General features: G+C 39.1%; 1 protein-coding gene across 3 annotated transcripts; it reads right to left on the bottom strand.

Moving 5' to 3' along the window:
* Window positions 1-7,699: 7,699 nt before the first annotated feature.
* LOC130913518 (flavin reductase (NADPH)-like) lies at window positions 7,700-20,613 on the bottom strand. Of its 3 annotated transcripts, none has more exons than XM_057832190.1 (6): window positions 20,396-20,613; window positions 17,651-17,708; window positions 17,302-17,443; window positions 12,923-13,124; window positions 9,472-9,636; window positions 7,700-8,531 (listed from the first exon to the last, which is right to left on the bottom strand). In XM_057832190.1, the coding sequence occupies exons 1-6, from the start codon at window positions 20,445-20,447 to the stop codon at window positions 8,374-8,376; spliced, it is 777 nt and encodes a 258-aa protein (XP_057688173.1). In that variant the 5' UTR covers window positions 20,448-20,613; the 3' UTR covers window positions 7,700-8,373. The 3 variants fall into 3 exon arrangements, with proteins under 3 accessions (XP_057688173.1, XP_057688174.1, XP_057688176.1); XM_057832191.1 differs by having other exon boundaries at window positions 7,701-8,531; window positions 17,651-17,743; XM_057832193.1 differs by lacking the exon at window positions 17,651-17,708 and having other exon boundaries at window positions 7,711-8,531.
* Between the last annotated feature and the right edge of the window lie 4,833 nt (window positions 20,614-25,446).

The following is a 25,446-nucleotide window of genomic DNA, read 5'->3' on the forward strand; positions in this document are numbered from 1 at the left end:
CTACCTGTCTGTTCTTCGCTATTCAACTGACTCGAATTCTGCTCAGAAAATTCTTGAAATTCTTTGAAATACAACAACTTCTTCATAAAGTAACGGAAATAATTACTTTCCCTGGTAGCTAGTTACTTTTACTATAGAGTAATTCAGTTACTAACTCTGTTACTTTTTGGAAGAAGTAGTGAGTAACTATAACTAATTAGTTTTTTAAAGTAACGTGCCCAACACTGTTGATAATAAACGAGGTAATAATTGCTCAACCCACTGAGGCACTACAAAAGCAGTAGTGTTTTACCTGAAGGAAGGCTCCATTTTTATTTCATTTTTGCTAATTCCTGACTAAGAAGTTTTTTCAGCTATATTTAATATATTTATTTAGACAGACATTGTTGGGTGGTGTTTTTTTTTCCGCATTCCTGGATAAGAGATTTTTATCTAGTTTGTAATTATTATGTATGCTAATATAGTTTTAACTATGTTCAAATATTGCAATTTAAATTTGCTAAGAAAATCTAGACATTAATTGTGGAAGTTTTAAAAATGTTTCTTGAGTAGTTTTCGAAAACGAAGGTTGGAAACAAACGGGTTATCACTTGAAGCAGTACACATGAGAGTTAGTATAAGTCAATACAGATTTAATTTGCATTGATCATTTAGCCTATCAATTAATTACGTTAATATTGGTGAGAAATGTAGCCCTGACCTCCGTTCACCCAATCTGTTTGGTTTTATTAATGCCCCGTCCCCAGCAAAAAGTGTACATGCAGGTTATGCTGTTATATCGTCTCTACCAATGTTGAGACCAAACCTCAGCCCTTGCCTAGTGGTATTGACACAGGAGGGTCGCGTCTCGCTTTAGATAATACACTCTGCCATTCGTTTGGAGTGTGACGCGTTGACCTGCTTCTAGGACACGTCTAAAACGCGGCCCCACTGCGACTGGTGTGCACACACTGCTTGACTTTGATGGCTGCGTTTCACTGCGTTGACCCAGCGGCAACATTGATGCGCCGTAGACATGCCTGGTATATTACCGGGTTGAGTGACTACTAGTGGTGTGCAAAATTACCGATTCTTAGATTATTCGCGATTCGGCCGTGGAAGATTAGAGAACGATTCACATACATCCAAATTCTGATTATTAACTCATTTGCTCCCAGAAACGTATAAATACGTTCTATTTTTAAATGCTTCGTTGTCCCAAAAACGTATTTATACGTCTTTTGCGTTTTTTTTACAGGAACAATCTATAGCTTGCGATCTATCTGAGAAACAAAAAACAAGACTCCAAACCCATTTTAAAGCAATAAAACTGTCCACTGAGGGCAGTGGCGCATTCTGTGAAGACCCGCAACCCAATTCAACAGCAATGAAAGGCAGGGCAGCACGGGTGGAGCACTGGCGGCAGTATGCCAGACGGCGGACGACCGAACAAAACAACCGAGAGGACCCCTGGAATGCCAGGCGCTGGACGAGGGAGCAAAACGACTGAGACCACCGTGCAGCGGGCTCGCCAAGCAGACCCCGCAGAGATTAAAAAATAATCCATCTTTGTGAGACAGACAACGATGAGGGAAAAGTTTACACGGCAGAAGCGGCAACATCTCGGCGACAACAGGCTTCATCTCTCAGTAGTCATGTGTAAACAAATTGTTACTTTGCCATCAAAAGCTCTATTTGTCTTGTTCATTATGATATTTTGTAAAAGGAAAACATTATTCAGATGTGTGGGATGTAAGTAATGCAAAAAATAGCTGTGTTAAAGTCAAAGTTATGTTTGAAATGTATGCGTTTACAAAAAGCTCATTTTCTCCGTTTTTTCATCAGAAATTGGAAAATTGCTCAAACTAAGCTATTTTGTAATGCTGATTTCTAAAGAATGGAAAAAGAGATGAACTTACTTTTTTTCTGCTGAAAGAAGAGAGTCTAATCTTTCTTTTGGCGGGTTCCATGTTTATATAGCAATAGAAGAGATTTTCTGTGGGCCTTGCAAAATCAGTCAAAATCCAGAAAAACAGCCGGGAGCGAAGGGCCTTGATCTGGTGAAAATGGCTGGGAGTGAATGAGTTAAAATATGACAAGCAAAGCGGAACTAAATCACAGTCAGCACGGTCTTCATTCATTCTTAATTCCTTAAGGTCTTAATTCCTGACTGCGGCCGACAGCCGCTACAAACTACGCCCACATAATGCCACGGTAAATACAGTGTTGTTAATCTTACTTTAAAAAAGTTACAAATTACTTCTCCCAAAAAGTAATTGAGTTGGTAACTCAGTTACCTGAACGTAAGAGTAATTAGTTACTAAGCAAAGTAACTGGTGTTGCCTTTCATGTTTCTTTTTTTTTTTTCATTCCGGAAAAAAAACCCCAAAAAACATAGTAACCTTTTCTGTGTTTGGAAGTCATTTAATGTTGTGAATCAACCCGTAAAGTTGTTGAAATTGCTCCCGTTATTGCATTGGTTCTCTTCTGTGTACTTTCGGCATGAGAAAATTTTAAAACTGTTTCATCATTTAAAAATAGATTCAAGTCAAGATTTTGCTGATTTAGGAGTATTTTAGATAAGAAGTTACTTTAAGTTCGCAAGGAAGGTTCCCTACAACAGAGCCTTCCTGAGAAGTCTCCTGCTTTAAGATGGCAGCTGTTTACTAACGCCGGCGAGTCTATCATTTCGCATCTAGTTCTCTATACATGTGCTAACGCTGCCATGTCTATCATATCGCATCTAGTTCCATATAAATGTGATATCTACCGTAGCATCATGTGGGCGTAGTTTGTAGGCTATCGGCTACAGTCAGGTATTATTGGAGCCACCAAGCATCGCGTATGCAACGGTGTCATAACTCCCTTCCCTCATCCCCGCTCCCGTCTCTGTGAGTCCGTGTCTCTCAGACATTTCTCGCGTCATTCAACCAACCTAGTAAGGCATAGTAACGCAAGCATTTACATCTTCAGTAACGGTAACGGCGTTGCCAAGATGGGAAAAGTAATTAATTAGATTACTCACTAGTCACAACTGGAAAAAAACAAAACGCTGTTAGTAACACCGTTATACTCTAATGCATTTATTAACAACACTGGGTAAATATCACATGTATATAGAACTAGATGGGGAATGACAGACTCGGCGGCGTCAGCACAAGTATAGAGAACTAGATGCGAAATGGCACTCGTCGGCGTTAGTGAACAGCCGCCATCTTAAAGCAGTAGACTTCTCAGGAAAGCTGTTGTAGCGAACCTTCCAAGCGTACCTAATTAACTTTTTATCAAATAATACTAAATCGGCAATCTCTTCACTTGAATCTATCTTTAAAACAGTTTTAAAACTTTCACATGTCGAAAGTAGACATAAGGGAAATTATGGAATAGCAGGATCAATTTTAACAACTTTAACGATCGATTCACAACATTAAATTAGTTGAATGTAGTTTAATGCTGCTGATACAGAATTGGGACTTGTGTATTTTCTTTACTGTTTTGAACTGTTAACTTGATATTGAAATAGTAGTTTATTTAACCCTGAGGGGATTTTTGTACATTTTTTGTAACTACTGTACGAAACATTAAAATCAGCTAATAGCTGAGGGGTGCATCAATAATCGTTTTATAATCGAATCGTAGTCTCTGAATCGTAATTGAATCGTTAGGTGCCCCAAGATTCCCACCTCTAGTCAATAGCAATTCATTTGAGGACATTCTTGAGTCACTACATTCTCAGCAATCCAAAATCAACAGGAAATGACCGTAATTGCCCTAAGAGGAAAGAGAGGAGAAAAAGTGACCAGAAATCAAGAGGAAATGTCATGAAATGCCCCAAAATTGCCTTGCATTGACTGCCACTAACGGCCATAGACGTCCCTCCCATTTCAAATGGACTGGACGTCTACAAGTGATAAACTCATTCCAATGATAGTATGAGAATTTCTAGGTTAAATTAACAAAAACGACCACAAAACTCCGAAAATTCAAATAAATACAACTCATTTTTATCAAGTTAATAGTATTACAGTATTTTGAGTATTTGTAACCACATCAAGTTACTGAAGTTGTGTCTACTTAAAATCTTAACATTGCTTATTGGAAGTCTTATTTTTCTCAGGTACAGGTTCTACACTAACTACATTGCAACCAGTTTCAATCAGCACGTCCACCGACATTCCTCTTATTCTTTTACATACGTACTTCACGCAGATGAGATCGCATTCTTTGATTAATTGTCATTTTAAGGCTTTTCTTTCGGGTGCTATCGGACGTGGCATCTTATCGGCGGATTGTTGGAACGGCGTGTGCCAACATCTATAGATACACATACTGTAGCGTTTGGCAGAGAAAACAGGAATGACTTTTTCAACTACTCTAAAGTGGCAGACCGCCACCATCTATGGAGGACCAGGAGTGCAAGAATAAAGTGCTGCAACGATTAATCGATTAACTCAAATAATTTGATTAGGAAAAAGTTTTCAATCAAATGTTGCTGGGTCAAGGATTGGTTTAATTAGAGTGGTGTTGTAATGGTTTGTTTTGAAAATGTTGGCATTGTTTGATTGATTTGGGTGAATACACTGCCCTCTAGTGGCAAAAGTGAATATGACACAACTCATCTAACATTTCTAGATCCAGCTGCTCCCTGTTAAGACCAACATAAGGTTGTAAGTTTTTGTTTGAGCTAATATGATTGTTTATGTATTCATAATTTAGTTAAGAGGTATATTTGGCAGTTTTTTTTGTGGGAATACAGTGAGGAGCAGAAGCATTTGCAGTTGCACCCCTCATGATTTAGCAAATTCACCCACTTAGAAAATAGGTAGAGGTCTGAAATTTCAATCATAGATGCATTTCCTTTTGTACAGACATTAATCTAAAAAAATGCAGAATTCACATTGTATGATTTTTCAATAATTTATCTGTAATTTACTGGGCTTCGTAAGTATGTGTACCCCTAAAAAAAACAGTCCTAATATTTAGTGCAGAAGCCTTTGTTTGCGATTACAGAGGTCAGAAGCTTTCTGTAGTTCTTCACTAGGTTTTCACATATGGAAACAGGGATTTTGTCCTGTCCCTCCTGACAAATCTTCTTTAGATCTGTCAGGTTTCATGTCTGTCTTGAGAAACACCAAGTTTCAGCTCCATCCAAAGATTTTCTGTTGGACTGCGGTCCGGAGACTGGCTATGGAACTCAAGGCCCTTGATATGCTTTTTACGCAGATGCTCCTTGGTCAGCTTGGCTGTGTGCTTCGGATCATTGTCATATTGGAAGATCCAGCCACGACTCATGGCTCAAAATCTGACGATACATTTCACCATTCATCCTAACATACAGTAGAGTCGTCCTGTCCCCTTTGCCGAAAAGCTTCTTCCTCCACACACAATGAGTAAAGTTTGCACCAAAAAGTTCTACTTTGGTCTCATCTGACCACATGATCAACTCCTATGACCCATTTGAGTCATTCAGATGGTCCCTAGCAAACTTCAGACGGGCTTTCACATAATGTACTGGCTTCAACAGGGAAACATTCTCAGCAATGCGGGATTTTAAACCATTGCACCGTAGTGTTCTACTGACAGTAGCCTTTGAAATTGGGCATTCAGCTCTCTTCAGGTCATTGACCAGCTCCTGCCGTCTAGCTTTAGACTAAGCCCTCACTTTTTTCATCTTGAGTGATGCTCCACGAGGAGACTGTTTACATGGAACCCCAGTCCGAGGTAGATTATCAGTCATGTTTCGCCTTTTCCATTTTCTAGCAATTGCTGCAATTGTTGATTTATTCTCACCAAGTTGCTTTCCAATTGTCCCATGACCTTTTCCAGGATTTGTGGAGCTCAACAATTTTTTTCTCTGGTGTCTTTCAAATGCTCTTTGGTTTTGCGCATGGTAGCAGTTGGATTATGACTGACTGTGGGATGCAAAGGTGACAATATTGAGCTCGAATGGGTGGTGGGTGGGTGGGTGATTAAAATCCGGACTATTGAGTGCCCCTGATTTACAAGCCTCACCCAGTACATTTTTAAAGAAAAAAGCATTTTGTACACACATAAGCCTCTCCTGCCTATAAGCCGCGTGTGCCCACATAGTAAACTGAAATATTTATAAAGGAATACACAGTTTTCTAAGTTTTAATACCATACTTTAACGAATCGGGTTATGATATAGCGCGTGACTTACAGGTAAGGGAGGTGCAGAAGAGCAAGAGACGTGCTGTTGTTGCGGGTGTGTGTGTGTGTGCGCGTCGGCTGCTAGAGACAGCAGTCGTGTGTTGTTCGACGAGTTTCCAAAATAAAGAATTGCAACCTAACTTAGCGGGTTACTCTTTGTCATCGTTACATTACCTTAAATTTTCTTTCCAAACAGCGCCAGCAACACGGCACTTAGCTGACTCCTCAAGCTCACTCATAAGCGTGTGTCGTCCAGACCGGCTTTTGGAAACCCGTTGGTGATGGTGGATTTTTTTTTTTCATGCTGCTCCATGCTGTCAGACTTTTGCAAAAGTTGCTCTTCGCATACGGCCACTTTTATAAACGATCTGACGCCGCTGGCCATCCAAGTCTTCAATTCAACTCGGCACGTCATATCCATTCCTTCTAGCATTTTCCATCATGCGGGTATGCTAATTTTACTAATGCACAACGATGAGGGTCTGCTACTTTTATTCGTGCACAAAGCACAAAATTAAGATACGGGTAAGAGTGCAAACTAGCGTCTTCCTCGACACATATATTGCACGTGTCTTATGCTTACATTTTATGCTCTAGTGCTCCTGGCGGTCGTTAGAAAAATTGATAAATTGGCCGCATCATTGGATACGCCGCAGGATTCAAAATGAGGGAAAAAAGTAGCGGCTTGTAATCCGGAAATTACGGTACTCATGGGGTAAAGGTGGTTTTTTTTTTAAGGTAGACTGACAACTCTTTGAGTGTCATAATTATTGCCGATTCTCAGGGGTACACATACTTATGAACTCCAGTAAATTACTAAATTATTTAAAGAAAACATACAATATGAATTCTGGATTTTTTTCTGGATTATGAGTCTGAGTGGAAACGCATCTATGATTGAAATTTCAGACCTCTACGTATTTTCTAACAGCTAGAAAATAGGCGTACTAAGTGGTGTGTGGGCCTTTTTGGGTTTCAAAAAGATTCAGTTCACCCAGAGATTGGCGTAAACAATTCCGACAGCTGTGGGACCATTGGAATTATGGGAAAGTAAGTAAACATCATGTTTTGTACTATGTCAACGTATTAACAAGGAAGTGGCTTGCATTTTGTGGCCGGCGATCGGCGGCTTGTCGCCCCCCGGGTCGTCTTTGCGTGCTCACCGAGAACGCGCTTTCCTTGGCTTGGCCACGAGCAGCTCCGCGCTCCAATGTCTGCCGAGAATGAGCCATTTTCAGCGTTGATTCCCGGCGACGAGCACTGCCAGCCTGCCGTGGCCCTAGTAGAACGGCGAGCTGTATTTTGCTCGCCGGGTCCTCTTCGCGTGCCCGCCGAGAATGCGCTTTCCTCGGCTTGATGATGAGCTCTGGCAGCCCGCCGTGGCCCCAGTACAACGAAGGGGTTGGCTGACTCAGTCCAAACGGTCCTCCTCGTGTGCCCGCCGAGAATGCGCTTTCCTCGGCTTGGCCACGTGCAGCTCTATGCTCTGATGTCGGCCGTTGTTTTTCCACCCAGAATTGGCTATTTTCGGCGTTTATTCACGGCGACGAGCAGTGCCAGCCCGCCGTTGTTTATGCTCTCTCCTCCGTTTCGGAAGCCGGGGCGGGCAGGGCAATGACAAAGGCCGGTGGCATAAAATACACTTTGGGAGGTGCAAGAAGTGGACAGTTTTGACCATTATGGAGTAATTTTGCCATGTCGTACTGAATAAATGCATTGTTAATATTTCATACTGCATTTAGCACAAGACTGTTATTTGTCATGACCATACCATTTATTTAGCAATAGGGGAAAAATACTTCGATAAAAAGAATAAAAAGAAATAATCATTTGCTGGAGCACTAAAATAAATAAATGAACATAGAAATACAGTGATCCCTCAATTATTGCTGTTAATGGGGACCAGAACCAACTGCGTGAAGTGAAAATCCGGAAAATAGTGTCACCCCCCCGCCCCATTTTTAACATTTTTTTTTTTTTGTGTACCGGAATATATAATGTCACTATGTGTATATAAACACCCCTCTCAGTCAATATGGACTGGACGTCTAGCAATGGTAGCCAATGACTTAAATGACTGCCCTATACAGGGTTAAACATGTCTGGAGCTCTTGGGAAAAATTGTCACTGACATTTTATGGTGAAAAAAAAAAAGTTAGATTTTATGTATAGGCTATAACGCCCAGTGAGTGTAATGCACTAGGCTGTATTAGTGTCTGCTTGTCACTTGGTGGTGATGGCCACTCCCTTCTTCACCCAAGCGTTGCTGTTGAGGAGCGACAGCATGAAGCGAGCGACGTCGCCTCTTCCCATGGCACTGCCCGCCGGACGCCCGCCATCGTCGGGTACGAAGTAGCCCTCGTGCGTCAGGAACTCCAGGGCTGTGGACAATAAAGGCCCACAATGTTTACATCGATTTGTCTTTTTCATTATATACCAGGGCTATTCCGATCGCATATTTTTGCACACGAGTTCACCTGATTTTGAGTATCTGCCGATACAAAAAAAACAAATTCCCTCTTGCTGCTTTTTTCAGTGACCAGTGCAGCTGGCCTTTGGTGCTTAAAGTTAACGATGATTGACAAGTTTTTTGGGTTGACCTAGCAAGAGAAAGCTCGGTAGCTCTACGATCAAAGCCAATCTTCGTTGTAGAGAGGCTATTCTCGGTAGCTTGAGAGTGACTGAATTTGAGTAAACTCACTCAATGAAGCATTTAATAAAGACATTCATTTTTTTTTACATGATTCTTATTTAAAAATAATTCATATTATTAAGGCGGCACAGTGAGATAGCATGTCCACCTCACAGTTCTGGGATAGTGGATTCAATCCCGGCTCCAGCCTTTCTGTGTGGAGTTTGCATGTTCTTCCCGTGCCCGCATGGGTTTTCTCCGGGTTTCTCCGGTACAATTTTTAATATAGCAATTCATTTCGTAATTAATTAGTCAATCAATCGTGGCAGCAATAATTCACCCGTCAGTGACAGCGGGACACGCCCTAACTATTTTAACTGACTGCCAGTCAAAAGATTGGACGTCTCACGCCGTCAATGGCAGCCAATGAGTTAGATATTTCTATAAATTGGCCAACATAACAGCCCTCCGAAGGAAACCATAACCTCTGCTATAAAAAGTGCAGAGTGTAAAAAAATTGTATAGCATATACAGTATAAATTAAATATTTATATAAATATCCTAGTATATGAATAAAAAAGAAGAAAGCAGCTATTCAAGTCACAGCTAATAACCTTGACCACGACCAATGTGCCTTCAAGGCTTAGCTGCTGCCCTCCTTCCTGTTTGCTTCTTCTGTCTATATTTACCTGAGGAAGGCAAGTTCTTGAGACCGGGCGGACGCACCACAGTCCAGTTGATGTCATCCACCTGCCGGAGGTACTGCTCCATTTCCCACATGTTGCTGAGCACGCTGCGGATCAGGGGCAGCAGCAAGAAGCGGATCAGGTACGGCGACTGCGTGCCAGAGTTGGCTGGGAACAGGAAATACATACTTTTCATCTTTTAGCTGTGAATAGGAATGAGTTTATCACTAGTAGACGTTCAATCCATTTGAAGTGGGAGGGATGGCAGAGAATAAACATTTGTTCGGATTGGACATCTTTGGCTGCCAATGGTAGCCAATGCCAGGCAGTGAGTTCATTTTGGGGCATTTCACGTCATTTCCTGCTGATTTTGAGTTACTGAATGGGAAGTGACAAGAGAATGTCCCCAAATGAATAGGAAGTGACTAAAAATCAACAGGAAGTGTAATGTAAATGCCCTCAAATGAACAGGAAGCAACCTGTAAAGGCCCAACAGAATGTGAATGCATTTCAGTGCCATTGACGGCATTAGATGTCCAACCCAGTCAAAATGAATTGGATGTCTAGCGACACCAGTGGCAGCTACTGAACTAATGTAGACACTATTCTCATGGAAGATTTTGGTAGCAACCTGTTTTTTTTTTTTTTTTTTAAACAATATATCGATTCTTGGCAGAAGCATAACGATAAACTTTTCGGCTACAAAGAATCACGATATATCACCTTTTCAATATATTGTCACTAAGCCTGTCGCAATATGCAATAATTCCATTTATCGCGCGATATATAAAAATGAAGGCGGTAATTTTTCCGCTGCGATTTATCGCCTCGCGTGCACGTGCGTGTGCGCGTGCGGCAGACGTGCTGTTAAAAGTTCGGATTCCTCGTTACCAACTGCGCAAAATGCATCTTCGTTCCAAATCCGGCAAAAACTAGCGCCGGAGCCAATCGTTCCCATTATATCCTGTTGTTCAATGTATACCGGCCGCATCAGTGCTCCGGAGTGACTGTGGACCATCTACAGCAGTACTTCTCAAATAGTGGGGCGCGCCCCCCTGGGGGGGGCGCAGAGCGATGCCAGGGGGGGCGCATGTGTCCTCGGGGAACATGCTTTTTTCTTTTTTTTTTTCTTTTTTTTTTTTTGCCGGACTGGAATAAAGTGTACTTGCACATCCACTCAGTGGGTGGCAGTGGCGCTGTCATTTTCAGAGTGCGTGCAGTATTTTTGAACTAAGGAAGAGCACTCAGAGTCAGCACACAGAAAACAGATACGAAGAGCAGTGCGCCGCCGCCGTTTTCGAAAGCCGTTTTCCGACCGGACTCACTCACGCAGCGACCCACTGTCTTGTCCGGTTCTCACGTCGCCGCCCGAGAAGTGCCATTTTTGGCTTGGGATCGTCACGACGACCGCCCTCACCTACGGTTCTACCTCGGCCGCCGAGAATGCGCTTTTTTCATGCCGTTTGCCTTTTAGCTTTGACTTTTAGCACAGTGGGGTGATGAGGAAAGACTACTGTTTACTGTGTCTGAAAATAATAATAGCGGACTGCCAGAAGCCAAATCAATTAAGACGCCACTTAAAGACATTCGACCCCAATCTCATTGATAAGCCGCTTGATTGTTTTTCAGCGAAAACGTGCCGAATATTGCCAACAATAGTCCTGCTTTGTCAGTGTTATATCAGTAAACCAGTGAGCATTGTTAGCATGCTCATTGCAAAATGACTCCACACCATTGCAAAGGAGGTAATACTGAGTGTGAGCAGCAAAAATAAAAACTGTCCTTCTGTCCAAGGACACTCTTTTTTTCCTTTATTCATTTTTGTTTTTTCGGTCAAATTTTTTGGCATATTGTCCTCATGAGTAAATGTTTCTAATCAATTTGAATTCGTTTTTATTTACGGATTTTATTACATTTTATTTTTCTGTATCAAATGGTCAAAAATGTACCTTGAGTGTATTTTTACAGTTTGAATGTGACTTTTTTTTTTTAATTCAGGCAAATTGATGCACGTCAAGTCTTCTCTGTTACAAACAAAACAATGTTAATAAAGTTATACTTTATTATAAGTTGATCTGTTACTTTTTTTCTTTATTAGAAAAAAAAGACAATGTTAGGCAGATGCGTATTTATAATAGTAATTTTATAGACAAATAATACTATTTACAGTGGCGGCAGAGAGTTTGGGGGGGCGCGAAAACATTTACGTCTTGCTTGGGGGGGGGGGGGGGGGGCGTAACAGAAAATAATTGAGAAGCACTGATCTACAGCGCGCCGGTGTCGTTGACGTGTGGGCGCTCCCGTCAGGAGTGACATTTCACGCGGGTGGCTGTTTTTCGGCACAACGCCGGATATTTACAACGAAGTCCGCCAAAACATTGTTACCGACTAGGCTGCTACGAACAACCTCGCTTTGACAATAAACAGCTGATTGAAATTAAGAGCGCTGTGTCATATGCTGGTGTTGAGTAGTAATGAGCAGACGTGACTTCAGCGGCGCTTGTTAACTTTTTTAATGCGCGCACACACTAGATATCATGAAATGGCACACTAGATGTGCTACGTCCCATGCCATTGGCTACGTGAGCACAGAGTGATTATGGGTTATGTAGTCCATTACTACATAGATGAATTCTAAACTGTCATGACTGAATGGAAGTTAGGAAAGCCAAATCATTTCATACTAGCGACTACAGATAATGTTGCAACTATTGTTAATTCAGTACGTGACACAGATGGATTCGGACCACAAATAGGATGTCTTGCTCATGTAGTAAACCTAGCTGCTAAGAAAGCTGTAGCAATCAACAGTGTGCCTTGCCTCACTTTAGAAACAGTAAAGATTGTTCTCAGCACTTTTGTACAAACATTTTTCAGATCAGTAAGAAGTAAGCACATACAGTAAATATTATGCACTAAAATGCATGTTTATATGATGGCAATTTAATTTTTGCTCGCTAGCAAAAAAAAAAAAAAAAAAAAAAAAAACGAAACAAAAAATATAATTGTTATATTTTTTTACGGAGCATTAAATGTATTGAATCGGATCGAAAATCATGACTCCCGTATCAAAAATCGTACCGAACCGTGACTTAACTGTATCGTTGCATCCCTATGGAACACCATTGCAGAAGCTATGACGGGGAAAAGTTTTCATTTGCCTAAATGCTTAAGTTATTAAAGGCAATTTTTTTCCCTCTCTTTTTTAATTTTTTTAACACATTTTATTTATTCTGTGGTGCTGTGCGGTATCAATATTGTTGTTTTTTATTGTTGTTATTGTAAATTGGTTAAAAAAATTGGGGGGGCGCAATAATATCGCATATCGCAATAATTTATGAGAATAATTATCGCACACTAATATTTGTTATCGCGACAGGCCTAATTGTCACCCTTATTTCAGACGTGAATTCAGATATTCTTGTCATTTGTTACTATTTAAGTGTTTACTTACGGTCAGTGTACCATGACGTCATTGTGATGACCTTGTTGACACGCGCCTCTCGCATGGCTCCGATCATTGCCCGCATGGAGTCAGTGTACCCAGTCACGCTGGAGAAGAAGGAGGTAGAGAAACCTAAACAGGAGACTACCACATCCGTCCCTTTGAAGTGAGTCTTCAGGCTGTCCATTGAGAAGATGTCAGCTTTCACCACCTGCGGGCAAGATGCAAAGTTCACCCCCGTGACAGGACCCATTTCAAACCATGTCAGTTACTAAAGAAAAAACAAATGCTGTTACTCCGAGGCAGTAATTACATACTTTATATATATACTGTATCAGGGGTCGCGTTAACCAAATATTTTCCGTCGTTGACCGGTTTTTTACAACGGTGACGGAAAAAACTGAAGTCCATCTGTCATTTTGACAGGTTGCAATTAACACCCCAGACCACAGGGTGGCGAGTGAGCATATTAATTAGCTATTGTCTCTCTTGATGCATGACGTCGTTGGCCTTATTCGGAAAAATGTCAAGGCAACCGAGTGTCCGAAGTTTCTTCAAAAATCCCCAAAACGACGATGGTGTTGATAAAAGAGGTGAAAAAAGAGGGACTGATGCAGTGAAGGATGACAACGAATCAAGTGAATCGCTGATTCACTCCTCACTGCGGCGAGCAGTTGAAAACGCCGCCAATTACCAAGAAGGGCAGAATTGGTAACACGGTGAAAGCGGCATAAAGCCAAAGAAGCGGACCAGACTAGCCAGAGCCTGAAATTATTTCAAGGAAAATATGGAGGGTGCCACCACTGTGTGTACTCTTTTTGCCAAGCTGAGCTCGCATACCACGGTAGCACGTCGGCTATGAACGAACACTTGACGCGCCGTCACCCAGGTGTATTTCGGAAGACAACAGGAAACAACAAGCTAGCGGATTGTAAGTCCATACAACTTTCTAACGATTTTTTAAAAAATTGGAAGTTGCCTTTATGTGCGTCGTATCAACGTGCACTTTTATTTAATAATAATAATAAATTTTAAAAATGTATATATGGAAACACAGTACTGGCCTGCTTACTGTAATCCATGACTGCACTAATGTTAGTTACTTTATATTATATTGTATTATTGTGTATATACATATAGTGACTGCATCAAGATATAGTCATTTTAAAAATTTAAGTGACGGGTAAAAATAGATTATGACCGGATTTTTATGACCCGGTCAGTCAAAATGACAGACAACGAAAAAGTCTAGCGCAACCTCTGTACTGTATATACATATACAGTATATTGGCGTATATAGTCATGTGAAAAAACTACGACACCCCATGAAATATTCACTTCTTTATTAAGAAATGTTCACATATCAATGTCTGATCTTGTTTTTCTTCATCTCTGGAAAAGAGATTGATTTAATTGCAGATAAACAACAAAAATTAACATTGTTTTACTCATTAAACCAAATCTATCAACAAAAAATGCATATTATAACTGAGAAAAAAGTTAGGACACCCTACCACCTAATAGGTAGTTTACCCCTTTTGACTCAAATAACTTCAGGAAGACGCTTTTTGTAGCCATCCACCAGTCTTTGACATTGGTCTGCAGAAAGTTTGCCCCACTCCTCAAAGCAGAATATTTTCAGCTGTGAGATGTTTGAGGGGTTCCTTGCATGTACAGCCCGTTTCAAGTCAGCCCACAACATCTCAATGGGATTAAGATCTGAGCTTTGACTCGGCCATTTCAGGACTCTCCATTTACTCCTTTTCAACCAGTCCTTGGTGAATTTACTCGTATATATATTTTGGGTCATTGTCATGTTGCAGGGTCCAGTTTCGCTTCAGCTTTATTTTTTTTTCACAGATGATCTCACATGTTCCTCAAACAACCTCTGATACATGATAGAATTCATGGAGGATTCTATGATAGTGAGCTGACCAGGTCTTGTAGTAGCAAAGCATCCCCAAACCATGACACTTCCACCTCCATGCTTCCTGTAATGCTGCATTGGGTTTACGCCAAACATGGTCTGGTGTCCAAATAATTCAATGTTAGAGTCATCTGTCCAAAGAACATTATTCCAGAAGTCCTGGTCATTGTCTACATTCACTCTGGCAACCCATTAAGGTTAAACTTGTGAAGTATCTTTCTGATTGTAGAGGCATGCACTTTCACATCAACAGTAGCAAGAGCCTGCTGTAGGTCCTGTGATGACTTTTTAGGTTTTGGGAGATTTCTTTTAGCATCTTGTGGTCTGCTCTCGGGGTGAACTTGCTTGGACGGCCAGACCTAGGCATGTTGGCAGTTGTTTTGCATGTCCTCCACTTGTAGAGTATTTTCCGAACAGTAAAATGGCTTTTATAATCTTTTGAGATCATTTGAAATCTCTTACCAGACTCATAAGTGTCTTCTTTCTGAAGGCCTCAGACAGCTGTGTCGATCTCACCATGGTGTTTTCTCTCACTTCAACAGTCAGGGGCACACCAAACTAAATGTGAGGTTTATAACTGCTCACAAAAATTAATGGAACAAGTGTTCATTTAATTTTTGTGAGTAGTATATATACACTGCTGTGCAGTGCAGTATAATACACTGCTCAAAAAAATTAAAGGAACAAAGTGGGGGTTGGGTAATGTGTGTTATTTTAGCCATTTTAGGGATTGAATGGGATTGAATGTGGGTGTGTCCTAATTTATTCCTCATCAGAAATTGCATTTATTTAAAATGACATTTTACAGAAAGTTATATGTTTTTGCTTTAATTGTTTAGTTCTATTACTTGAATCTCTCAAGATTCTTAAACTTGATATTAAATCTCAATATGACCAAATATGTTAGTTTTTTTTATACATATACACACACACACACACACACACACACACATATATATATATTTATAAATGTATATACTAGGGCTGTCAAAATTATCGCGTTAACGGGCGGTAATTTAATTAATCACGTTAAAATATTTGACGCAATTAACGCACATGCCCCGCTCAAACATTAAAATGACAGCACACACAGTGAAATGTGTACTTGTTGTGTTTTTCGGAGTTTTGTCGCCCTCTGCTTGCACTTGGGTGCGACTGATTTTATAGGCTTCAGCACCCATGAGCATTGTGTAATTATTGGCATCAACAATGGCGTGCTACTAGTTTATTTTTTGAGTGAAAATTTTACAAATTTTATTAAAACGAAAACATTAAGAGAGGTATTAATATAAAATTTCTATAACTTGTACTAACATTTATCTTTTAAGAACTTCAAGTCTTTCTATACAGGGATCGCTTTAACAGAATGTTAATAATGGTAATGCCATCTTGTTGATTTTTTGTTATAATAAACAAATACAGTATTTATGTACCGTATGTTGAATGTAGTATATATCCATCTTGTGTCTCATCTTTCCATTCCAACAATAATTTACAGAAAAATATGGCATATTTTATAGATGGTTTGAATTGCGATTAATTACGATTAATTAATTTTTAAGCTGTAATTAACTCGAATAAAAATTTTGATCGTTTGACACCCCTAGTATATACATTTTGTCACTGTATGTGTTCAATCCGATTCAAGTTCCGTTATTGTTAAAGCTTTTAAAACCTTAGGTTTAAAGGAATTCCAAACATCCATCTTGCCTCTTCGGTTGTAGTTTTGGTTTAGCAAAGCAAAGGACCGTCTTTAAGGTGCTAGTCACATGATCTGTTTGAAAAATCATTTTGGCCCATTATTATTAAAATACATTGTCGGATTCTTGGTCATTTCATTCATTTTCCTTGTTTGTTTTATTGCTTTACAAGTTTAATAGACAACATTTTAATGGCTAGGTCTTGAATTTCAATTAATTCATAAATCAATTACATGCGATGACATTTTTCGGCACGCCTGCCTCCCCTCAATCTCCGCTGTGTACTCTACCCACCCCTGGTGCGGAATCAATACTGGCCATGACTTTGTCGTCAATATGTGGTTGTTATTTGTACGGCCACTAGAGGGTACCATTACTCAGTCTTTATTTGTGACTGGATTCACTCAGATTCTACTATTTTAGTGAACATCAACATTTTCTGTCTTCATTTCTTTACTGATTCGAGTTTCAATCCTTATTGTTTGTCAAACTTTACCTATTTAGGGATTTTCTTGCAGACTAAAAATGACTGATATTCCTCCTACTAGTATTTTTATTAGTATTACCTCCCATGTGTATTATTATTTGTTGTTCTTGGGCACTTATTGAACTCATTGGATGCCGTTGACAGTGATGGACATCCAATCCATTTAGGCTGGGATGTCCATCGCGGTAACCAACAAATTAGAGTACATGCTTGCTTTGAACACAAACGGTGAAGCAACACTTGGATGAATCAGAAAAAAAACTTTGGCCTTTACCTGAAGGTTGTCATGACGTACGGTGAGCATGTCCAGGTTCCGGACGACAGCGGTGACGATGTGACCCTGCTGTAGCGCTTGCTTGACCACAAACTGACCCGTCTGGCCGCTGGCCCCCAGCACGGCGATCTTCATGCTAACACTGAAGACGCACAGAGACGCCACACAGACCAAGAGCGTTTAGGATGTGAACGCCCTGCTTTTGTAACCAAGTGGTTTGCAAACCAATGTAAAAGGGTTTTGGCTTTCTGACCTAAACACTCATCATGTGTTCATGACATGAAAAAATAAAGACATTATGCCCAGCCAACAGATGGCAACACTAAGGGGGCTGAAGAGAAAAGCTTACTTGTTCCAAAGTCTAGGAATTGGTGCTGAATTTGCCAAAGGCGAAGAACGCTCCATTTCTGAGCAAATGGATTACATCTCCATTGATTAGTGTCTGGGGAAAAAAAATACAACGAGGACCTTCTCCTATCTTTATAGGCAAAAAGTTACAGGGGTGAGGACCAACAAGTTCTCATGTAAAGCTGGGCTATCCAAACTTTTCTCGCTTTCATAAAACTGGAAGGATGAAACATCCAACTTCAAATTCTTCCACTTTCATTTGTTAAACACAACGAGATAGGATGATTGGAATTTGGGCCTGATCACGTCAGTGTCAGAGGATCAAAATAGGTAAAAAAGATCGGGTTTTTAGACTGTGTTAATTCATTTTTATTTTCATGTGTTAACTCAGTGACAGCAATTGATGTTGATAGATGGCAAATCCATTTTGACTGGGAGGGTTGGCAGCGATTGTTTGCCCCCCCCCCCCCCCAGTTAAATTGGATTAGTTGTCAATCACCGTCAATGGCAGGGAAACACGATCACTTAATGCCAACCTGCCCAGTTGACTAAACGACTGCAACAAACTTTTCAGAACTCGGAGAAAATGTTTAGCGACAAAAAAAAAAAAAAAAAAGAAGAAAAAGAAATAAATAAAGCTCAATCTATAGCATTGGGTTATACGCGTACATTTATTATTTAAAACAAAATAATGATTTTTTACTGTTTCAGACATTGATTTTAATATATCATGTTTTAACTAATATGTAACCGAAAATTAGGCACCGAAAACTTTCAAATGAAAATAGCTAAAATTACATTTTCGGTTTTCGGTTGAAATAACTAAAGTTTACCATGGAATGTCGTGAAAAACCATACTCTTGTGATGAGGCAATCAAAACACGGGGAGAAGCAACATTAGTGACTTACACTCAACATGTCCACAGTTGGAAGATGTTTGCGTATTAGTGAGAAGGATCCATATAATTTCCACCTAATCAAAAAAAAAGGCCCTGCCCACGCTTGACCAGTGGCGTCGGGATTTAATGGCTTGTCTCAAACTAGAAATGCTGCGCTTCTCTTTGACTAGGTCAAGGAGAAAGTTTCATACGACGTGGTATCCTTTTCTGACGTATTTTCACAATACTCAAACAAAGCCATGAGATATGCTCAGATGTTCGGAGGGAACCCTTGATACGTATGAATAAATATAATCATTCCCCTCCTCTTTTTTGTTTTTCTCTCTCTAAAGATGAAGATATATATACAGATATGAACATAAATGCAACAGGTTTTATTTTGTGTGATGCACTGCTTATAACTCATCATGTGTATGTATTTGTTTGCCTAAATACTATAGTTATTCACGACATTTGGGGTTGTGGGTGGGGTGGGATTATCTTGTGTTATCTTGTTTGTAAATTTCTGTTTGTCTATATACATGGAAAAATTGAATAAAAATATTTGAAAGAGAAAAAAAAGGCCAAGGAAAAGGGCATTGATTGGAAAATAATGAAATAAAATAAAAATAAAAAAGAAATAAAAAATAATTGTATACCTGTATATGATTCGGCCTTTCATTTTTTCGGCCAAGTGTTTCCAATACAGTGGTACCTCTTCTTACGAACGTCTCTACATACAGAATTTTCAGGTTAAGACACGCCTCAATGGGAAAATATTGCCTATTGTTACAAAATAAATTTCAGGATACAAAAGGCAAAAAATACAGTATGGCTGGTACTCGGAGCTCCCAGCGTTTACTGAGTGTAACATACTGTACTTATAGCTGCTCTGCAATTGGCCATCTGCCATTTACTCCATTTTTGTTTTTTTACATTGTGCACAACTCAGATTTTATGTCTAATCTAATAATCTAATTGTAACATGAATTCGTTACATGTTTTGATGCATTTTATGCATTATAAAAGATTCATGTGGTTTTGGAACGGATTAGGGCATTTACATTGAAACGTGTCTATATTTACAGATCTTTCAGCTTACGAAACTACTTCCTGAACCAATTCATTTCTTAAGTAGAGGTACCACTGTTTTCAGTTTTCCGTTTTGAATTTTGCTTTCGGTACAGCCCTGTTTTATACCATGAGCAAATGAAGAGGCACTGTTTAAGTGACTACCTCCATCTAGTGTTGAAGCTGAGAAGTGCAACAGAATGTAGTTTGAACTCAAGCTTCTAATGCTGACCATATTCAGTGATATTTTCATCATTTGCCACGGGCCGCAGGCCGTAGTTTGTACACCACTGATGTAGAGCCTAAAAATTTACATACACACTTAATAAAAAGGACTACTAAGTGTTTGACATACTGTATTTTATTTTATTTTGTTTTCATCATGTTATTATTTAGGATTCTATACTGCTCTAGTTGATGTAAATGGCTGGCAAAGATGGACTTTTTGTTGTTATATTTTATTTAGAAGTTCTTATTTGTAAATCAAAAATTACTGTGTGATTTGTTAGAAAAGTGAAAGAAAAAAAATAGTAGGATCATTTTGTTAACTCACTCGCTGCTTGACCAGGTATAGTAAACATCCAGTATGTGTGGTCGTTAATAAAAGATTTATATATATATATATATATATATATATATATATATATATATATATATATATATATATATATATATATATATATATATATATAAAGTAGAAAACACATGAACTCATTGGTTGTTACTGACATCAATGGACGTCCACATAGCAAACAACCACAATAAATATATAAATAAATCCGTTTGAGTTATCTTACCTGTAAGATTCCAATTGTGTTGTTTTGAGTTTTGTTTAAAATGGGCTTCCATGTGGAAGTTACTCGTCCTCCTCACAAGCAAACAGCACAACTAAACGCACACCCTAACAATCATTCATCTATATTTAAGTATACAATTGCACTAGGATAAAAGGTCGCGTTTTATGACTGAATTTGATTTGTTACCAAACACTTCTCACTTCCGCATACACAATCACATTGCCGCGTGTGTGTAATTTAGGGGGGTGTTCAAGAGCAGCGCCCTTAGTACAGTTAGCAGTTCAGTGTTTGTAAACGTTAGATTAATGGTATTGCGTTAATATAGAAGGGGAAATGCTGAGGGGAAAGGTGATTTTTCATGCTTTAGCGGGTACATTTTTTATGCTACCTTGTCTCAATGGGCTAGACACAGTTTTAAATAAGCATTTTACTTGCTATAGCGCCTCATCTAGCTAGTTCAGTACTTCTCAAACAGTGGGGCGCGCCCCCGTGGCGGCGCAAAACTACGCCAGGGGATGGCGCATGTGTTCTGCCGCATGTGACTTTTATGCCGTACTAGGATAACGTGGAATTGCACATCCACTCAGTGAGTGGCAGTGGCGCTCTCCTTTTCAGAGTATGTGCGGTATTTTTTGAAAAAATAAAAAAATAAAATAAAATAAAAAAGCACTCAGTAAAGGGCTAGATATATGATAGGGTAATCATACTTTAATTTCCAAAGAAGAGAACACTCAGCCCGATGTTATATAACTTTATTATACTTAAAGTGTGCCTCCTCCGTCTGGATAGAAAAATTCAGTTAATATATATATATATATATATATATATATATATATATATATATATATATATATATATATATATATATATATATATATATATATATATATATATATATATATATATGGGTGCACATAATTTTTTTGCCCAGGTTCTCAGAGGAGGACCTGGAGATGTGACTTGGTCCTCATTGAGCTTGAGAGCCGACCCGCCTCATGCGATAAATTTATGACAAGCTTTACTTAGAGCCAATTAACTTTAATTAATTATATTAACAATTAATGCTTGATTAACATCAACTGGCACAACAAAATTGCCATTACTTTGAAGTGAAATGTAAAGACATAAAAAGCACCAATTCAAAATAAAGGGTATTATGCGGCTCCCACATTAACTCCAAGCCTTTTTAAAAGTGGGATGTCGTCCTCATAAGACCTCATTGAACGTGCATGTTTAGCTTTGTAAAATGCGAGCAAAAACACGTTTTTCAGTGCATGGCGCTGTTCATTACCTTTATTCCGCCACTTGTCCATAGGGCGAGTGGGGTCCTGTTTGACATCGATAGTTTGCTTAATTGCCACATGCGCTCTGTTTTTTTCGTTAAAGTTTGGATGGCTGAAATTCTTTGACCCTACATAAAGTGCGCTGCTCTTATGGGCGACATTGGGATTCTCACGGCACATTTTGTACCGCATTTCCGTGTGAGCATCATTTGCTTCTCGCCATGGTACCTCCTGTCGCCACTTTTCAGCAAAAGTCCTTTTTTTCGGTAGCTCCGGTGACGTCTCTGTCGTCTGTCTGTCTTTTGACGGGGGTGGGGGAACAAGAAAGTAATTACTCAGTGTGGCCTGCCTCTTCGACATTTTGAGGTTATTTTCTCGTGTCCGCCGCAAATACAGTGGTCAGCCATCGGTACGCAAAAGCGTATGGAAACCGTTGAGGGCCAGCGCGTTTGTCTACGTCCAGTACGCATGCGCGCATGCGGACCACTTATGTGCACCCCTGTATATATATATTAGGGCTGTCAAACGATTAAAATTTTTAATCGAGTTAATTACAGCTTAAAAATTAATTAATCATAATTAATCGCAATTCAAACCATCTATAAAATATGCCATATTTTTCTGTAAATTATTGTTGGAATGGAAAGATAAGACACAAGATGGATAATACATTCAACATACGGTACATAAGGACTGTATTTGTTTATTATAACAATAAATCAACAAGATGGCATTAACATTATTAACATTCTGTTAAAGCGATCCATGGATTGAAAGACTTGTAGTTCTTAAAAGAAAAATGTTAGTACAAGTTATAGAAATTTCATCTTAAAACCCCTCTTAACGTTTTCGTTTTAATAAAATGTGTAAAATTTTCAATAAAAAAATAAGTAGTAGCCCGCCATTGTTGACGTCAATAATTACTTAAACAATGCTCATGGGTGCTGAAGCCTATAAAATCAGTCGCACCCAAGCGCCAGCAGAGGGCACCAAAACTCCATAAAACACAACAAGTGAGCGTTTCACTGTACTGTCTGAGCGGGGCATCTGCGTTAATTGCGTCAAATATTTTAATGTGATTAATTTAAAAAATTAATTAACGCCCGTTAACGCGATAATTTTGACAGCACTAATATATGTATATCACTGATTCTTGAGAATTTACCAAAAACCTGTCTCACCTGGAAAAATGCTTATTCTGTTTGAAAATAATTACATTTTCACAAAAAACATGAATCAAATGTATAATCAGAGGGTTTTATACACATATGTAACATGCTTTTATTGGTGGACTTTAAATTTTAATAATTTTGTGACATTATGCTGGCCCATTGCCTTCAAAATCAGCTGTCCCCCGATGGGAGCTTTTCTTTTCAATTTGATAAAAAAAAACTAAAAGTAATTATGAAATTTAATAATAACCTTACCAGATTAAAAAGTTTATTGCTATGTTTATAAAAAACTACAAAAAGTGAATTTTGAAAAAAATTAACCATCATTTTCTGATTGATCAAAATGTGTCCCTCACCTCCTGTCACTACCGTCAGATTTTTTGTAAAATCAAAAAAATCAAGCAAGTACAAGGTCCACTACATTCCTGAGGACCTCTTTTCAAACCTTCACTTCTTCTTCCTGGTTCAAGATCACTCAAGCTCCTAAAAGTTTGCCATTTTCTCTAAAACCTGTATATATTCTTTTAAACTGCTTCTGTTGCCACCATAACATGTCACCACCGTATCTTTTGTGTATAGAAAATAAAATAAAATTATAACATAAATGTTTAATATTTAAGAAGAGGTTTGTGGCAGCTAGCAAGAGAGTGAAAACAAGATGGCTAATGTGGACTACCTCTGCATAGCATGGAAAAGACTAGATTTTTGTCACTACCGTCAGACTTTCTGTTTGACGATGGTGACATACAGACTGATGGTAGTGACAAAAACGTCCAAATGGTCCCTAAGGAAGGATTAAATATGATTTGCTGACCACAATTAGTACAATTATAGTTTTTTATTTTTTATCTATCTTTATTTTATCAGTATTTGTGTATGAGAATAGCAAAGTTTCTTCTTTATTTCTTTTATAACGTTGATACGATTCACTTCTGGTCAGATGGCCCCAGCAAGCAGTATAAAAACAAAAAAAACTTTTCACTTTTCTGCAGTGTCCCTCCAACTCTAGGTTTCCAGAGCACCACCTGGAACTTCTTCCCCACCTTACATGGGAAGGGAGCCCCAGACGGGGTTGGAGGAACTGTGAAAAAGGCTGCAGATAGCCTTATACTGAGTGGAAAGGACATTGTGGATGGCAGTGTCTTTCATGAGATGGTTGATTGTGCAGTACCAAGGTCTTTATTATCACAGAAGCTGTCATGCAACCATATGATGCACTCCTAAGTCAGACACTAAAAGCTGTATCTACCACTCGGAAAATCCATCAGGTCATCCCAACAAACCAAAAAGACTTTGAGATCAAATGCAGGTTGCTGTCCTGTTTCTCCAGTGAACCAGAGATTTTCGAATGTTTCAGCCCTACGACATGCCAGTTGAAGGCCAGCATACCCAGGGCCGAGGACGGCGGTGGCCCACCGCAAAAGAAAAAGAAAAGTCCTCTGGCAATGCTCATGGAGGAGATGGAGCAGGAAGAGGAGAGCGAGCCACAGGAAGTGGAGGAAGGTGAAACACCAACCAGCAGAGTTCCACTTCCTGATGGGACTGTAGCATATCTATCTGCTGATAAAGTTCAGTGCGGAGATTGGCTTGCAGTGATTTATGACAAGAACTGGTGCTTGGGAAAGGCTGTAATGGTGGATGCTCAGCATGCAGTGGTACAGGTGGAATTCTACCATCCTCATGGGCCTAATCCACAATTCAATCCAAAATAGGGAGAAGGGATGTGTGCTTCATACCATTTCAACATATTCTGGTCAAACTCGTGGAAGCATCTGCACCAGGTCGTGCAAGCAGAAGAAGGGAGATATACAGCCTGTCTAATGAAGTCATGGACTACATAGAGGAGAAACACGTACATTATAGGGGCTGACAAAGCTGAATGAGTGTTGGAGTGATAAAGTTGTCTTCTCTCCAATAGGACTATATGTTCAATACACAGTTTATATGCACTAGTTGGCAGTTTACAATGTTATGACTTAAACATTATTTTCCATCGTTAATTGATTATTCTTGTCTGTGATTTGATTATTTTGTTCTTTGATTGTTCCTTATGTTGCCAATCAAATATGTATCACAGTGATCATACTTTTTCTTTGTTTTGCAAATTGTTAAATAAAGTTGTAAAACAAAAAAACATGACTGGTAGTTTATATTATGGAATTATATGTGAAAATGGAGGGCACTGTCACCACCGTCAGATATGTGTCACCACCGTCAGGTCCAATGTAACCACCGTCAGAGGGACTTTTATTTGCTTTAAATACATATGTTTGTAATTTGTTACTTCAGTGCTCCTGGGCTATAGAGGTAACATTCTATTTTATTAGAGAAATGGGTTTTTAGATTTAAAAAAACATTATTGACATATTTAAGTGAAAAGTAAACATTGGATTATGTAAGATCTTATAGAGGAGTATACTTGAAACGGTATAAAAAAAATAAAGTAAAGTGAATATTTACCATTTAACACCATATACGTGTACTTATAATGAAAGGCATTGGTTTGAAAGCTCCAAATTGGTATTGAACGAGAAAAATAAAAATAAATGAGCTTTTTATTGTGTCTGACGGTAGTGACAAATGCAACGCAGTGACT

Source organism: Corythoichthys intestinalis, chromosome 3, assembly GCF_030265065.1.
Source record: "Corythoichthys intestinalis isolate RoL2023-P3 chromosome 3, ASM3026506v1, whole genome shotgun sequence".
NCBI classification, from domain to species: domain Eukaryota; kingdom Metazoa; phylum Chordata; class Actinopteri; order Syngnathiformes; family Syngnathidae; genus Corythoichthys; species Corythoichthys intestinalis.